General features: G+C 40.7%; 1 protein-coding gene across 3 annotated transcripts in view; it reads right to left on the reverse strand.

Annotated features, from left to right (window-relative positions):
* babam2 (BRISC and BRCA1 A complex member 2) overlaps positions 1 to 18,715 on the reverse strand; it is a 33,736-nt gene that overhangs the window by 14,659 nt on the left and 362 nt on the right. The window contains exons 1-6 of one of the 3 annotated variants that reach the window (XM_062523789.1): positions 18,448 to 18,541; positions 15,819 to 15,969; positions 15,575 to 15,651; positions 15,103 to 15,197; positions 11,002 to 11,196; positions 9,688 to 9,762 (exon numbers count right to left, since the gene is read on the reverse strand). In XM_062523789.1, coding sequence (XP_062379773.1) covers positions 9,688 to 9,762; positions 11,002 to 11,196; positions 15,103 to 15,197; positions 15,575 to 15,651; positions 15,819 to 15,955 — 579 coding nt within the window. In that variant the 5' untranslated portion in view covers positions 15,956 to 15,969; positions 18,448 to 18,541. Of the gene's footprint in view, positions 1 to 9,687; positions 9,763 to 11,001; positions 11,197 to 15,102; positions 15,198 to 15,574; positions 15,652 to 15,818; positions 15,970 to 18,180; positions 18,381 to 18,447; positions 18,542 to 18,715 lie in introns of those variants that run through there. The other 2 variants (XM_062523788.1, XM_062523790.1) reach the window with 2 other exon arrangements.

Here is an 18,715-nt window from a genome sequence, read left to right on the forward strand (position 1 = left end):
AGTTTTTAAATAGGCACATAACCACAGACAGATACATAGACAGTATATATAAACAGAGAAAAAAAAGGCCTGTTTGAAGGATGGTAAGGGTGTTTGATTGTTTGATGTGGTCAGGAAGGGCGTAGAGAGGGAGGAATAACTTGTCATCACACAATAACCAGTTTGGCAACTCCAGGGATATGGAAATCATTTCCAAATTACTTTGGAACTGCTCAGGCAGGCTCACCATTTGCTGGTATTGGGTAGGTGTCTGTCACAAGTGTACTTACAAAGAACCAGTTCCAGAGAATCTGTGTGTCCTGTGTGTGCTTGTGTAATCGTTTCTCTGTTTGAGTTGAGGATAACAGATGGGCTTCTGTTTTGCTTGTTGCACACCCCAGGTTCTCACTCTTTCTTTTTCTTTTTCTTTTTCTTATTTTTTTAAGCAAAGGAAAGTTATTAAGTGAATAACTAAATATGATCATTGTTGTAAGACATTAAGGCTGTCCCATGCCAGAAATAGTCAAACATTTATATTATAAGGGTATACACATCTTTAAAAAAATACTTTCACAAACCAGCAACCAGGATACAAAGAGAGGCAGGAGGCATAGGTGTAAAACTGTGCATGTAGGCAATAACAACAGAATGTGTAGCTTCTCTAGTAGCCTCTAATGGCTGGAGATACTACCTACAAAATACAAAAGAATGGTTGTACTCCTTTTAAAAAGAACTATTCTAATAACTAAAGATCATATATAAAGTGTGTGTTTGAGCAAGAAGTACCCAACGTCAATGAAGGTTGAACATTCACGCAATAATCAAGCCAGCTAAGATCACCCAGCTCCTCTTGTGATTTGTTAACTGTCAAAAAATGCCCTGACAGGGGTTTTCACACGGAAAATAGGATAGATCTTGGCTGTCCATTAAAGCAAACAACCACCTAAGACTACAGCAAAGGACCAGACATTTACTCATATTGTCATATTAGGACATGCAGTATTAGGAATATTCTCATCCTCCCATCCATCCAGCTGATGTCTGATACCCAACTTGGAAAACTTTTTCGTCTGAGTCTGTTTCACCTGATGTCGTTTGGCCTGACATAGATTTTCCTTACTCTTGACACTTTTTACACTTGATGGTGTAATTCCATAATGACAGATGTTTTCCCGAGATCATTTGACGGCTTTTCATCTGATGTCTAAGACATGACTGTGTAATTCCGTAAACTTGACAGAAGTTTTCCTGAGACCTGATTCCTTTCCGTCTGATGTCTGACACCTGATTTAATTCTGACATCTGAGGATTTCCTAAAATGTCCACCGTACAATAGGAGCAGTAGCTGGAAGTGAGGCCGCTGTATTTCTGTAGGCACTGTAACAAACTACAGTGCTGCATCAAAGTGGAGGAAGCCAATAAGTAACTCCTTAAACATGCTTGGGGCATGCATGATGCTGTATTTGTATGAGGCTTGGGGCTTTTTTAAAAAAAAAAAAAAAAAGAAAAGAAAAGAAAAGAAAAAAAGCCTCATACAAAAATACACCATCATTAAAAACGAACCTCTCCATGTTCACTGTGGGGAACTAATGAAGAGACTCGGGAGGTGAGTAATACGTGTTTAAATGCCCCTTTGCTGGGGGATGAGGAGCGGGGCTGCCTTACAGAGTTACTCCACTGCTGTCCTTCTCAGGGAGTGTGAGTCAGAAGAAGACTTACTCCAGTGAGGGGACGGGAGTTGACGGGGAGAGCCCCTGGTCAGGCCCTCTATACGGACAGAGACCAGACCACATTTCTGCTTCCCTGCTCGCCTCCTTTCCATCTAACCTCCCTTGGGCTTTCCGTCTCTGTTGTATCTGACATGACAGCTCAGAAATGTGACAGCTGTCCTTGTCCCTCTGTCCAACCATTCAAAGTCACTTGGAAACACAAAAGAAAACAAACACACACATGTATATAGAGGAGGATTCTCTGTGAGGGAACACAGTAAGAGGCCTTGGTAACCTTTATCATATATATATATATAAAAATAAAAGTAAAACGTAAAAAAAGGTCAAAAAGCAGAGTGGGTCAGAGTGGGTCTTTAAGATTGTATCCCCTTGAAATAAACAAAATTCTTGTTTTTTAAAGAAAGGTAAACAAATGTTGTGTTAGCTACCACGGCAAATCACTATGAATCCAATATGCGCACTCGTATGCAGCTTCTCCCTACAATAGCACCACATAGTACAAAGTACCTCCAACCGACAATGTTGAGGGTGCTCCTCAGACTTTGTTAAAAACCGGTTTCTGAATTATCCGTCTGATGACACACACTGAGATCACCGTCAGAACAGAACACCGTCACAACAGAACACCGTCACACAACAGAGCAATAATAGAAAGAGGAAGACAAAGGCAGATATGAGTGACATGATGGAGGCCTTTGTGGATGTTCAGAAGAAACAGTATGATTAATCCATGCAAGGGAAGCACCTATGCCAACAGAAAGAGGATGAGGGGCTTGACACCTGGATGAAGACTCGAATGGAGGTGAATGGAGCAACAGGTGTAGAAAGAGCAATGCCGAGAGGCACAAGATTTTTCTAAAAAAATGATGGCATGACATGGTACTTCAATTGAAGCATCGCACACTACCAGCACCCCCTACAAACACTTCACCATCAAATTCTTGTTCATCACATACTGTAAGTTGCTTTGGATGAAAACATCTGCCAAATGATGTCTAAGTTGCTTATTTTTTATTTTAGAATGGCGCAACAACAAATGACTAATGTTTCCATCTTCATCAGATGAGATCCATGGACGCAAGTAACCACATCGAAACGTTAGTCATTAGCTGCATCATTCAAAAATAAAAAAAATAACCTACATAACTGTTCTTTTAAATGTTCTTGTCAAATTAAGTCACTGAACAACACCATAGCGCTGAAATGTTTGGGCCTGTATGGGCCTCAAGCAAAGGCCCGGAAGTTCCTTGACATACCTCCTCTGATGTTCACCACAATATCTCTGTAAACTGTGGCAACAGACTGTGCAGTTCTACACAATATAAAAGTGAAACTAAATTTGCAAACTAAATATGAAACTAAAGTCTGGCCAATGGCTTTCGTGTTATCCTGCTTACAGACAGACAAACAGGTCTGTGAAAACATCACCTCCTTGCTGGAGGCAATACTAGGATTGAAAAAAATCAAAAGGGCCTTTTCAAACATATAAAATAACATTAGATTATAATTCGGGAAATCACATTTTGTCAACAAATTCCACAGAGTGGTGAATGTGTCATTCTGTGTCTCAAACTTTCCACTGGAGTTCAAAAAGATTCCCAACAGAAACAAACACAGACATAACGCACTACTTATCTTTTGTTTTCATCCCTAATGGAAAACCAATGAAGGGCAATAGAGTCATACAACATGATGTCATACCCACAGTCTCCTTATCAACACCCTCCAGTCAAATCTCAAAGTCCACGTTTCTGATGAGAAAGTGTGCACTGACACGCATGTGCACGTGTAGGTATCAATTCATACTGAGCAAAACAAGGAATTAGCTAACGGAGGCAAATAGTAATATTTTTTAAAGAGATTTAAGGCATTGAGAAAGTCATCAAATCAAAAGTTGAGAACTATCTTGAGCCACCAAGTCTCTGGACTGCCCAACAATACTACAGCAGCAGTTCCTCTCCAGGAAGAGAACAGTAAAGACTGTATGTGATTTGAAAAAAATGAGGACGAGAGGCGTTGCCAGGCTCCTTTAGTGTTAATCAAAAAACAGGTGCTCTTTAGTTGTTGTGGGTGTTCATCAAAGAATAAAAATTAGACTAAGGCACTCCGTTTTTAAATATTTGCTACCAGTAAATATTTAAAAACTGAGTGCCTTAGTCTCATTTTTATTCAGTAAAGATTGTACATTTGTGAGGAGGGATGTGAGAAATATGAAAACTGAGAAAATGTAATTCCCTGATGACACCACTAAATATAATAATAAAAAAAAAAATTCAAAAGAAAAAAATTCAAAATCTAAATGTTTCAATGAAAAGAGCAACACAAAATCTATGTCTCAGAGACCTCAGTGTAATGAAGAAGACAGACAGACACTTCACACACACAACTCAAAACGATGGTGTCAAACAGAACTATATCAAACAGCCTGGGATGCTGTGAGCCCCCCCTCCATGTTGCCATGTTGAGGCACTGGGTCCTGAAGCTCCACTCAGTGATTCACAGGCGTGGGCCGCGGAGTAAGGAGCTTTATGTCACTCTCCATTCCACTAATCTAGGCTTTGCTGAAGCCAGGCGGTGCGTCAGGGATGGTGTTTTTGGGTAGAGTCCTCAGGTGCTGAGATTGATAAGACTCAAAAGAGCTAGCCGTAGCGGTAGCATCTCATCTGCCTGTCTGTCTGTCTGCCAGGGACAGGAGCTTTGGATGTTGGCTAATTTCTGGTTCCAAATGTTCTTTTTTTTTTCCGGGACAACCTATATGTGTGTTTGTGTGTGTGTGTGTGTGTGTGTGTGTGTGTGTGTATGTGTGTGTGTGTGTGTGTGTGTGTGTGTGTGTGTGTGTGTGTATTTGTGTGTGAAAGGAAATCTCTTATTGCTCTGTCTTTATTGGCTAGGTGGAGCAGTGACAGTGTGTCCTGATGAGAATTATGGATAAATAAAAAAAAAGTGCCTGCTGAATCCAACTCACTTTCCTGGATATTACATCAGCACGAGTTTCCTGATGTAATATTTTTCAATTTCAACTCCTCTGGTCAAGAGCCCCTTCCCAGTGCTTGCTGTAGATCAACTCCACAGACTTCAACCAAATTCAATCATCTGATTGGAATGCTGACACACTGACATACAGTAAGTAGTAAGTAAGATTTCATTGCCCTTATACTACACAACACGATCCTTACAGTGGCAAACCAACAGAAAAGTAAAAACAATCAGAAATCAGAAAGCACTCTAAATTTAGTTAAGTCTAAATTAAAGTTAAGATGTTCATAACATTGATATAATATGAACAACGCCATCAAAAACATGACAAAAACACTCTTTTTAGCTCACAAAAGCATAGCAAGCCCTAGAGGATTAAGAGACAGGCTATCCCAGACACAGGAAATTCTGACTGACTTGATGATGTGTTCAAAAGCAGAGTCAAAGGGCATCTATAGCTATGAGGGAAACCCCCCCTCCCCCTCCCCTCCTCTCCCCACACAAACACACACACACACACACACACACACACACACATGCTCTCAGTCTATCACAGCAGAGGTGAAGAGTGCGATAGGGAGGTCAAGGTGTGTAGGAAAAGAAGAGAGCGAGGAACTGCTGGGGAGATAAGAGACCTGCCTGACTACATTTCCATGGTTGATATAGTCATCAAGTAGGAGAGGGTTAAAAGGATACGATGGAGTAGGCACCTAAGGGCACATCCTCTTGTGGTTTCCACACAAGATTATTTGCATACAAGCTACAGTCGGCACATCAACAGAAATGAGACCTATTGTGGTCTCCGTCTTTCCTTTTTTATCCTGACAGAAAAAAAAGAACAGCAACACCTACGCTTTGGTTCAAAGTGTCCTCGGTGAAGTTTCATACCGTGTCAAAGAATTCAGTGCCTCATATTTTTATTGCCATGAAAGAGAATATAGCAATAAGGTTTTTATTGTTATATTACTAAACCACAGCTTCCAATGAAATAATAAAATAAAATTGTGTGTGTGTGTGTGTGTGTGTGTGTGTGTGTGTGTGTGTATGTGTGTGTGTGTGTGTGTGTGTGTGTACAGTACATACATAGTGCATACACTGGGGGAAATAAGCATTGAATGCGTCAACACTTTATTTAGCATGTATATTTCCTAATAGGACATTTTCACAAGACATTAGCATCAACTCCGCAAAAACATATGTGAAGACATCCAAACATTTAAGTCCACAAGTAAAGTTATGTAAAATAACAGCTGACTTAATACATGTTTATGGGCTATAAAAATGTTTTTGTTGCAATGTTTTTTTGTTTTCGATGGGTAAAAGCAAAGAACTCTCCTACAAGGCCTTCCCAACCTCCGTGCTGCAAAACATATCACTGGAATAGCAAGGCCATTATCTGCCCAAAAGCCAAGGACCACTCAGAGAAAGCTCCAGAAAGGCTTGGTGGCAGTAGGTACATGAGCCTACGCCCACCCTGCACGACTCCATTACTGAAGAAAAACATGTCGAAGCTTGTTTAAAGTTTGCTACAAAACATTTGGACAAGCCTATGAAATACGGAGAAAATGTAGTCTAGTGGTCAGACGAGAGCAAAATGTATGACTTTGGCTCATACTATGCACCATCTCTGGAGGAGAAATGGCACTGCACATCACCTTAAAAATGCTATATATCAACACTGAAGGTTTGGAGATGGAGGCATCATTGTGTAGAGCTGTTTTTCACCTCACAGTACTGACAGACTTCATATACTTGAAGGAATGATAAATGGAGTCAATTTTTTCCAGCAAAGTAAACTCAATTGGTCCTGTCTTTAATCCAATTGAATATCTGTGGAAGGAAGATTAGGATTCACAAGAGGGCCCCTGGAATCTTTGAGATTTAAAGACTATCTGTTTAGAAAAATGGGGCAAAATCACACCTGAATACTGCGACTGATTAGTTTCTTCATACAGGAAATGTCTTGAAGCTGTCATTACAAACAAAGGCTTTTCCATAAAGTATTCAAGACATTTCAGTTGGTACATTCAATACTTCTTCCTTGTGTCATTCCCCTTTATTACACATAGCTTTATGTACAGTATGGACATTCATTTCTGGATTTCTTTCTGTAATGTGTGGATTTCCTAAGGTACTGTAATACCAATGTCTGGTGAATTTCATGTGAATAGCCTCATTGGAAATATAGATACTGGAAAAAATGTTGACACGTTCAATAGGCTACTTATTTCCCCGGCTGTACTTACAGTACGCATACAGATTCTTGACATATGCACATCTCATTAAGAAGAAGGCCTCTATGGGTTTTCAAGAGCATAGCTCCTTGACAGTAAAGGTACAGTGCCTCTATTCCCTGTGAGTCACACTCATATTCTGATGATATGCCCTCTCTCGCACTCTCAATCCCCCTAGCCATGACACACCTTTGAACATAAAAACCCTTGTTACTTGAATACAATGCAAAACTAGTACTTTTCAAATATTTCCTCTCAAGAGACTGAAATCCTGATACCATATTTTATGGTATACCTTCAAAATAGAGTAGAGACAGATAATGGGAAAATATAGCCACAGGGGAACCCAGACATCACGTACATCATGGAAAATGTTAGGCACAATTCCCTTAAAATGAATCACACAAGGCTTTCAATGTCGCGGCCCAAAATATACTGTACATGCTCCATAACTACTTACTCCTTGTGAACCCTTTTCTGTGAGACTCTCTGTTGTCTTAACAACGAGTTCTTCACCTCTTTATACCCAGGTTGTGGTCTATGTTTGTGTTTGCACTGTTTGTTTCACTGCACCTAATTCCACACTGCTGCCAACAGAGACAGTGTGTAAACTCATAGTAGTAATAACATCTAAAATACAACATACATTGAGTCCACACATCCGAATTCTACTTCGCCATCATTGTAAAGGAGGCGAGAGAGAATGCATAAAAAAGCTGTGCAAAAAGCTTTTTTGTCTAAATAAATGGGGGTGGAGGAAACACGGATGCCCAAGGGTTCATTCAACCCTTACCACATCTGACAAGCAATGCCGTGGGAGAGTCAGAGCGGGGTGGGGGTGGGGGTGGGGTGAGGGTGGAGGCATAGACACAATGCTGTGTGATGGGACGGGAATGTGATGTGTGTGTGTGTGTGTGTGTGGGGGGGGGGGGGGGGGGGGGGGGGCAATGGGGGATGGAAATGAACAAAATAATTAGAGTAAATAATTGAATTTTAGTTCTGCTCAATTTGCATATTTGTAGGAAGGAGGGGGGGGGTTAAGGGAAACATCACAGACAGAAACACAGCTGAGGGGCAAGCTGCACACCAAAGAAGGAAGAAAAATGCACTGGAATCTACGACAGACCAGAGAAATACTACCCTGACTTAACACACCACCAGTGTGCACTAACAAATCATGCTTACAAAGCATGATAAATGCAACCTCACCAGGCTACAGTGAAATGAAAGTTCACAGCCAAATTGGGCACTAAAAGTGCTGACAAAGCAAGACCAAACCCCAACTATCAACTCTATTCAACCTTCCTTGGAGCCCCACCTTCAGGAGGTCTTTCATTTCGTTTAACCCTTACAGTCTTTGGGCATTGACGGATTATGAGGACCATGGAGGATTATGGAGTGTTCATCTCAATTGTTGCACTGCAGCCTCAGAAAATATTGCATAATTTCCAGAGGCTGTATAAAGTATAAACACAGAGGTGTTTTCGCAACAATAAACAGGATATGTGGCATCAGGTGGTCTATCCCTTGGGACCTCCATTCTCGCTTCAAAATCCTGTAGGAAATGTAGCCTAGCCGTTGAGCCTCTATTTTACAACAACTTTATTTCCTCTGGGGTAATTCAACGTGTCAAATAACTCCCCCGAGAATATATGGTGTGTTTCATGTTGAGTTATGAGTGTGGTGTCCCTATCAACATGTGTGCATATGCATGTGTAGGCCTACTTTTTGCAGTTTTTCACACTGCTAACCAAATCTTAAGTGCCAACACGGAAAAACAATATGAAAGGCTGATTACTGCTGCTGAAGTAAACTTCATGCAGCTGTGCTGGCTGGATGGACACTCTGTCTGTGTCCATGTGTGTATGTTTCACCCCTGACATAAGGGTGTGATGCTGATGCTAGCTGCTATTCGCCGTATGTTGACCATCATTTCGTCTTTAGTGGAAAGGACAAACATGGCTGAAACTGGAAAAGGCCATAGAGCAAAGGCCTCCTGAGGCCCCAAACACACACATGCGCACACACACACACACACACACATACACATACACACAGGAGAGAGAGAGAGAGAGAGAGAGAGACAGTGTGTGCACGTGTGCACAAGAGAGAGCATGAGAGAGAGAGCGAAAGAGAGAGGGAGAGAGAGAAAGAGAGAGAGAGAGAGAGGGGGGGAACAGTGGAGAGTGGTGGTGGCAGCAGCAGAGTGTGTGGTGTGGGGGTGGGGGCCTGTGTGGCCTGCATAGCCTGGAGTCGAGTCAGCATGCAACTCAGAGTTGATACAGAATGACGGGCCACTGATTAGTCAACTCACAGCCCCGACAACCAGCGACCACAGACACACACACACACACACACACACACACACACACACACACACACACACACACACACACACACACACACACACACACACACACACACACACACACACACACACACACACACACACACACAGCCAACAAAAATGAACATTGTTTAATCAACTATGACTATAAAACAGACACACTATCCTCTACTATCTTCTTACTGATACATGCTCAAGAATAGTCATGGAAATGTATGTCCATTGCATTAATAGACACTATGTGTCATGATGTCTCTGTGTTCATGAAATCACGTGTGTGTGTGTGTGTGTGTGTGTGTGTGTGTGTGTGTGTGTGTGTGTGTGTGTGTGTGTGTGTGTGTGTGTGTATGGGTGGGTGGGTGTGTGTGCGTGTGCATATGTGTGTGTGTGTGTGTGTGTGTGGGTGGGTGGGTGTTTATACCTTGAGGAGATAGATGGGGATGTTGCTGAAGTCCACAGGGAGTTTAAGCAGGAAACGGGCAGAGAACTCTCCTGTCTGAAAACAAACAAACAAACAAGTGTTACATTGTTGCCACAGTCTCACATCTCTCCTGTCAATCATGCCCGCCGCAGCAACACAAAAGGGCAAGATCAGGCAAGTGACAGGGCATCATTTATCAGAAGCAAGGTCACTGTTGTGTTGCCATGGTCTCAGTTATTCAAAGAGATCTATGTAACTTTTTTCGCCACCATATCCACTTGGATGAATAAAGTAAGTAATTATCTATCTATCTATCTAGCTAGCTAGCTAGCTGTCTGATCTCTCCTATTAAACTATAGTGTAATTTCACAAAAAAGCCAGTTATCTATAGCCACCTTACTATGATCACCTGCTTATGCAGTCGTTACTGATTGACTGATTTGTTTTTCTGTTTATCACATGAAGACAATGTAGCTTTTGAAAGTATAGGAAAATAAATAGTTGAAAGACTGGATAATAAATTAAAATAAGAATAACTAATTTACTAATTATTAGCACCCCCCACCCACCCACGCACACCTCTCTTAAACAAAATATTAATGCTTTATAATATCAAAACAGAAACGTGTGTTGAGACCAAAGAGTTACCAAATCACTGTCTGTTACCCCACAAACCACAGTGGCCGTTAAAACATCCATCCATGGAGCTGACCACCCCCACCACTACCACCAAACCACCAGCAGCTTCCTCATAGGTACCTCTGCTGTGTCAGCGCTATCTGTTTTTAACCTTTGCAAAGTAAAGTAAAACATTTTTCAGCTTCTAAAATTGTTCTCCACATCCATGGAGTAGATCTGACTTAATGTGTGAGCTTTGTGAAAAGATTGTGTATGGATATTTTCTACTTTTTGAGTAAAAGTCATATGTTGTTGCAGATGATGCAAACAATGATTCTTTAAGCTTAAGATGTCGTCCTCATGAAAGTGATAAAAACAAGACAAGAAAGGGATATATGGTTTTGACACTGTGCAGACACATTTGCAGTGGTGTAGTCTACGTGATATGCAGGACAACACAGTATACCCATTGAAAAAACATCACTATCTCAGTATAACCACTTAAAATAGGCATGGATAAATATTAACATTTAGGGTTGATCACAGTATACCCACTACAGATAACTAATATACACCACTGGTCATTTGATTGGATAATAGCAAATTGATACAAATAATTGTCGGAATCTGTGTGGGTCTTCGCATGTATGTACTGTATGTGTGTATCCATGAAAACCAAGATGCATGTGGGCGTACCCAGCTGTTTTTCCGTCCAGCATAGACCTCCATGCTGCGGCCATATCCTGGCTCTTCCAACAGACTGTCGTACTCGAAGAGCAGTCGCGAGCTTTCACGGAGCCGCTGGCACTGGTACCCATGGTACTGTTGGAGAAGCTCCTTCACCAGCTGTAGAAGGCACTCTGGGTCCTGCGCATCCCAGGCACACAAGTGCTATAACAACAACAACAACAACAACAACAACAACAATAACACAGTACATTAACATAGAGCCCTTCAAAACACCCACAGCACTTTACAGTGAACGAGGAACCTCACTAACCACCACCGATGTGTAGCACCCACCTGGGCGATGCTCGGCAGCCATTTTGTGCCAGGAGGACGCCCACCCCACATACTGTACCAGTTTGAGGTGGAGAGAGTAAGGGCATGAATGAATGAACCAATTACACTGGGGGATGGTGAGAGGGCCAGATTGAATGAACCAGGTTGGGAATTTAGCCAAGTTGGGAATTTCGCCAGGACGTAAGTGCTGTAGGCCACAACTGAGAGGACAGACGGAGGGGATGAAAAGAGAAGCGTCAGCAGAGAAGACGGGTGGAGATTCGGAGGAAAGAGGAAAACAAGGGTCAGACAAAGGTCGCCTGTTTTAAGACTTACTTGTGTGATCTTATAATGCAGACCTTTATGCTAGGTTAAAACATCAAGCTTTCAATCAAATTTTCTTTTTTTTTTGCCACTATACATTTTTAAATGATATGCTTAGAACAACCAAACCAAGCTACTTTTACCAAGATAATTTTTTCTCTCCCCCTAAGGCACAGGAATATTCCAGGGTGACAATGCCAGGATTCATCAAGCTCAAATTCTGAATGAGTGGTTCAGGGTGCATGGGAAACCATTTTATAAACGCATTAGCAGTCCTAACCTTAACCCCCATTAAAGCAGCACTAAAGCCCGTTTCCTCTGTTGCACACACGCTATTTGTTTATCCACCAAATAACGATGTCCACAGACAAGGTAGAGCATGTTGCATGATTTTATGACGGTATGATGTATTGCGACATCAAAACAAGTCAAATTTGTGGTTTCTTAAATCTCATTTCATCGAACCACAGGTACGCTACCTGATCTGGTAAAGTTACATAGTGCGGTTATATAGCCAATAGAGGGCCGCGAAGTGAATGCAGAAGTGCCGTTCACCCTGTTATGAGTTGATGAACCGCTGAAATGATTTTGGAAACATTATGCTAAGGTACAAAAAACTCTTTAGTGTTGATTTAAATGCCCTTGGGACGTACTAGAAAATACTTTATGGAGTAGTAATTACCATACTGTGCTGTAATAATAATAATAATAATAATAATAATAATAAAAGTCATCAATTTCAAAGCTGTTTTTTCTGTTTTCTGCATTAACAGATTGTATTTGAATCTCCTCACTCAATGACCTAGTTAGATCTGTCTGTTATGCTGACAGCTTTGACACATTCCAGAAACATTACAAACTCATCTTTACCTTTCATTACAGCCATAACATTGTTATATAATACTATTTGCCATCATCGGTGTAATTATCTATGTTTACATATGCATTGTTAAGGTTTTGAAATGCTTGGGGGATCCCAGTAATTCAGATAAAGTGTCTGTTCACCCATTACTGAACCCTTTCCAGATTGGCAGCATGGATCCCACTCCTCCTCATCAGTGGAACTAACTTATGGCAGTTGCACCACTGCAACATCTAAGTTCCTCTTTCATCTCCGACTTCTTGTGCCAGAGCTCCCACACATCAGTGTCAGCAGACAAAGTCCTTCCCTTTGTGCCAGAAATGGACAAACTATGCCAAGGCACAGGGTTGAAAGCCCACTACTAGCATAAGTATAGTTCAAAGGAACAGCCTGTTCATTAATAAATACAGATAATCTATGGGAGTCTTTGTTTGCTCAACACTGTACATCAGTCAAACATATATATATCTATATATATATTATTTAACAAACTGTTTGCCATTACCAGTTGGTTTCAATACTTGCTGGCATGGAGGCATCTCATGAATGCTTTCTTCTTATGAATAAATAGGTCTATTAATACAAAAATAGACCTCATTATACGAGAGCGAGGATCTGAGTGGGAGTTCGCTTAGGTTAGTGAGGTTACACAAGCTGCTGGGAGGCTTTGGCTTTTGTGATTTGCTGTATGCATCAGTTGTCTTGCATGTGTCTTGCACAATGTTCGTTTGCAATTCCACTGACCGTGTCTCCCACAAGTTGACGTTAATATAAACAATGCCACTTGACAGTGATTCTGTTCAAATTCTGTTAAAGTAAACAGGTATTATTCTCTGCTCAGATTATACAAATAATGCAACATCCACACATTATCAACACTCTCCTCCCCACTCTTCTAAAGCCCTAACCACACAATCTGTCATTTTGCCATGTGCAAAATGATTTCTGAGGGAAGCCTGATACAAGCTCAAGTGAAAATGCTGAAAAAATATCTCTATAACCATGATAAATAACAGAGAGTGCTGGTAACAGTGTTCTTGAAGGATCTGCTTTACTTAAGAATAAGGAATTAGATTTACAATGAAGCCAAGATGGCTGAGTGCAAACAGTGAGTGCAAATAAAGGCATCAAAAAAATTCAAATGCCTTGACAAAATGCTACTCGCCATCATAACCTCTCAGATGATGGTAATGCAATTTCAGCCTTATTTCTGTGGCTCCTTTGAGTCAAAAGATCGCTGCAAGCTTCACTGAGTGTGAGAGACAGAAGGAGGACAAGGTTGAGGCAGTCCATCCACAGAGCCGAGCTCTGCTTAGATCATTAATGACTGAAACCAGTGTAGTGTCTAAATTCATTACATTATTACATTGTTCAAATCTAGAGATGTCCACGCGCACAGCAGACGGAGGGGAACTCAGAATGGGAACAGAGAGAAATAATCTGATTTTTAAAAATATAGCTCCCACCAGCAATGTGGGGGGCAAGCAGCCCAGGAGGAGAAAGTTGTCATGCAAGTTTTGCATTACTATTGTATTATGTCTATTAGGTAACCTGTTTGACGGTTTCAACACCAAATTTAATTGGATGTAAGTAGGGCTGTAAGTTAATCCAAACACACAATTCGGTTTGTTCCAAGATTTTGATTTGTTCAATTTGTTTTGTGTGTGTGTTTGTGTGCATGGGGAGGGATTAAAATATTTGAAGAGCTGTATAAATTGGACTGATTGGGACCACGAATATGAAACCTGGACCCGAATAAAAAATATTATATCATATGACTATATGATATTAATATGATAGTGATATATAAAATACTGATATAAAATGAGAAAATACTGAATTTCTGTATTGTAAACAAAGAACCCTAGTTGGCCAGCTTATCATAGTGTACAGATTGGACTGTTCAGTTTCCCCATGTGTGTTTCAGTTTCAAGGTAATACTTGTTGTCCTTGGGACAGGACCTTATGAGTCTTGGAAAACAAAGGTTTTGAGATGATCAAGGGGTAGTTACACAAGCACCTATACACTCATTTGGGTCCAACAGGGACTTACTGTAGGCTTTAGTCCGACCCAGGTCATTTCCCGATCCCCCTCATATCTCTCTCGTTTGCTCTATTTGTTTCCTGTCTCTCTCTGTCACAATAATGGCAAAAAGCCCCCCAAACATATTTTTTAATATATCGAGTCCAGCATCAATTTCCTCTTCTGACAACTTAGTGATACTATTACAAACTAATGCTAATCAATGGAGTCCAGCATCAATTTCCTCATCTGACAACTTAGTGATACTAATACAAACAAATACAATGGAATCTAACACCAGGAGTACCAACTTTCAATAGTCATTAGACTTACTAAAAAAGCAACACAAAAGCTGCTCATGAACCTTTCTATTCCTACTACAACAATGACATAATTGTTTGAAGCAGCAAATCTTTATCATTTAGTATTTTTCATTAAATAAAAGGCAATTTCATTTTCTCACGCAACAGAAAACGGGTCTGACATTATCCACCAAATACAATTAGTAATAAGGACATTTTTCGTTTGCTTGTACCACTGATTCAGTATTGTCATAGAGCCGTCTACTTTGTGCAAGAATACTCACTGGAAGCTCTGATGGTTCTGGAAGAAATTCAGCATCCTCTCCGAAAATAAAATCTGGGGGCAGCATAGGATCCCCTGCATTAAAGATGATGTCCCCTGGGAGAGAAAGACATTTTGTGTGCTTTCTTGTCCACAGTGCAAATTATCAAAAGTAAAGGCATACACGTTTAACTACTCTGAAACTCCTCTAAAAGAACCTGACTAACAAACAATTACAGAACAAGAAAATGTCAAATAGACATTCATGATACAAGCAAATCCTATGTTCCACACACCCTCACTGAACAAAAAAACAAGCCGCTCTCCCACACACATCCATTGCTTATATGCAAAACTGTACCACACAGGTGTATAGCCCTGTGAGGTCTTAGCATCTAGCCGTATTTGTAGGGCTGAGGGTGTTTTGATAACATGAGTTCATAGTTTTTTCCAAAGAGGTTTTTTTTTTTATCAGAAATAGCAGAGGCACTTACATTTGAGTGTCTCTCCAGCATAAGGTATGTGCAGCTTGAAGCGATCACAGCATGGGCCTGCCATCAAGGAGGTACATCTGAGAAGAGAGCAACAGTAATAGTAACTAAATAATTTAACTCCTAAAAACAAACAAATCAATATATCTGATTTTTTTTATAATAGGTTATTCATAAGTCCTAAAGTGAGATTTAAAAAAAAAAAAAAAAAGAAAATGCTAGTGTCCATTTTTGTAAGGTTGCTCACCCAGTCTTGAGGTCAGTTATACGCAGACAGTTTGTAGAATCTAGGCCCACACTTCCATTGCGGACAATACTGCTCAATAATGGCCGCAACTCAGGTGAAATTCGGCTGAGCGCCACTTCAGGAGACAAGTTGCTCATCTTTCCAAGGCTCTCTAGTAAATGTACGGCATGCATCATACATTACAGTAAGAAAAGACCCATACAGTTTGATTTAAACAATTACAATGGGCTAATTAATGAAAACAGCTATTCAGAAATTTCACATCAGCTTTCATAACAGCCCAAGCAAATCTATGTCGCTAGTATTTTTCAAACAAATCTGATGCCCATGGCTTCAGTCACAGATAAAAGAGATCAGGAGATTGAACACTCTACAGTAATTTCCTGTGTATGTGTATAATCAATGTAGAAGGCTTTTAGGAAATTATGGTAGCAAATTGTTTTGATTTAGCCAATCTAACACTTGTTCTTTGAACACTACTTTTTAGTCCTAGCCACAGACGCTAAGATGGCCGGTGCTTATACCCGGTTTCTGTGATGCTAAGTGGAGTTGCAGACTCCCTCTGGATGGCTTGCCAGTCCAGCGCAAGATAACCCCCTGCCAAAGTCGGTGCCTTAATCGTCATATCGGGGAAATTACACCAAGTGTCTAGCTGGGATTTGAATAATCTGCCAGTGCCACCTCTCCGACGAGCTTCATGCTATGCTTTTTTTCAAGAGTATTCAACAAAAAGGGAAGAGGGGAGATAGGTCAACAATTTTTCATATTGGATAGGGTAAGTTAAACTTGCTTAGGCAAAGATGTCCGGTTTGAAAGAAACAGGAAAGTTTCTCAAAATGAGTAAAGCATTGATTACATGTGTGATAGACTGAAGAATGGTGGATATAATGGTGTCCAGAGGACATGATGTGGGACAAATTATGGGGCAACAAAGCCCTAATGCCAGCATTCCTTATGGTCAGAACGGAACAACATTTGATGTACAATACTGTTCAATAGTTTGGGGTCATAGAAATGTCCCTGTTTTCCATAGAATAGAATTAGGACCAAGAGGCCCCAGTGCACTACAGAGTAACAGGGGAGCTACAACCGGCGTGTAACTGAAGCGCTCCATTCGCAAAGCGTAAAATCCATTTTAGAAGACTGGTCTATTTTTTTTTAGAAAGTTCGCCTCTGGTGTAGCTACTTCCATTGATTACAGTGATTATAAACTGATGCAGCGTGTACACGTCGCGAACGGAACGCTTCAGTTACGCCCCTGGTGTAGCTCCCCTTAGAGTGTCTAATTTAAGTAACAGAAGTCTCACAGGTCCTTATCCTGGCAGTTTTGGTAATTAGTATCCACAAAACACCAGTGTCAACATCAACAGAAATGACTTCAGGATGCTGGCATTCTAGACCGAGTTGCATAGAAACAGTACACTATCAATATCTCCAATTGTAAAAAGGAAAACACAGTCAACAGTGGTAGACTGGAAAAAAGAGTGTTATGGAGAGACAAATCTATGGGTAGTTAACAGATCAGAAAGAAGAATCTTTGTGACTTGCGAGATGCTGACCAAAAGCTGGAGGAATGTTTAACTCCATCTGCCAGCACCGTGACGGAGGTGAAATGGGAATTTTTTACAGAATAAAAAGGAATCTTTAAGAAAGAAGGCCATCAGTCCAGGTTGCCATGGTACAATGCCACACCATGTGAGTGATGCTTGATCAAAGCCAATATCCTCCATAAAGAGAATAGTGACCAACAGCACAGCTCTGAACTATGTGAGAACCATGGTGGGGGAAAGTAGTCAGCTGGTATTCTTTCTATAACGGAATGGAGTGCAAAAACAAGTGGCCCCAAACTTCTGGCAGAAAACTTTAGAGCAGACGTGCACCCTCATTCACTAGGACTAGGTGACCTATTCTGACACTGTCTAGCAGGTTCACATTAGAGGCCTGCTACTCTCAACCAAATACAGCAAGGTAGTGCTTCAGAAAGCCAAAACCAAAGGCCAATAAGCCCTGATGCATCAATTCAAATCCGTGTCAGTCCTTCAGCAACAGTAAGTTAACACTGTATCATTTGGTATCATTTTTAAAAAGGGTTCCCTTTTCTGTTTTGGAACCAAAATGTTCTACAAAGGCCTTAGGGTAGTTGACTCTGAATCTCTCACTCCAGTCGGCTGATCAAAATTGTTAATGTCGACAGCCTTAACGAAAATGAATGAACACAAGACACAAGCCTTTTTGGGCACTATGACAGCGTAGGCTGTAGGGCTTTTTATCTACAACATTTCTTTGCATAAAGCTCACAAACAATCGTACCAACACTTGCCTCTTCCAATTAAAACACTTCAAATAGGATCATTTCACTCACCACACAGCGTACGGTTAAATCGCACAAATTAGGAGTCGTTACACTTGATAGACGGCATATGGTATGTCATGTCAGTGAATTTCTGTTATGCACTTGCTCGATTAGGATGGTGTGTAAACCAGAGAAGGGTAGCTGGCTGGCTAACTTTGTATGCAAGCTAGTTGTTGTGATTAATCCAAAACGTTTGGCACACCGGCAACGTGTTATTCACAATAACCCAGTTTAATGCTGTACAAATACTGTACAAATGCACATTTTGCTCGGTACCTGTTCGGTCCTCGAAAGGCAACTTTAATTATCAGATGTAGTGTTGACAACTCGATTCTGCACTTCCGTTGTTATTATTCATGCCTGGTCTTTCACACATTGTGAATAGCTGTTTGATCATCTGCCTGTTGGTAATTTTGTCGATCATGTTCAAACACGCTATATTTAGGTGTTTTTGGCTAATTTCTGTTCTTGACTAAAACGATCAAAAAATACAATAATCAATAAGTGCGAATAAATTGCGTGAATGAAACTTTGCCTTCATATT

The sequence above is a fragment of the Sardina pilchardus genome, chromosome 20 (assembly GCF_963854185.1).
Source record: "Sardina pilchardus chromosome 20, fSarPil1.1, whole genome shotgun sequence".
In the NCBI taxonomy this organism is placed as follows: Eukaryota; Metazoa; Chordata; class Actinopteri; order Clupeiformes; family Clupeidae; genus Sardina; species Sardina pilchardus.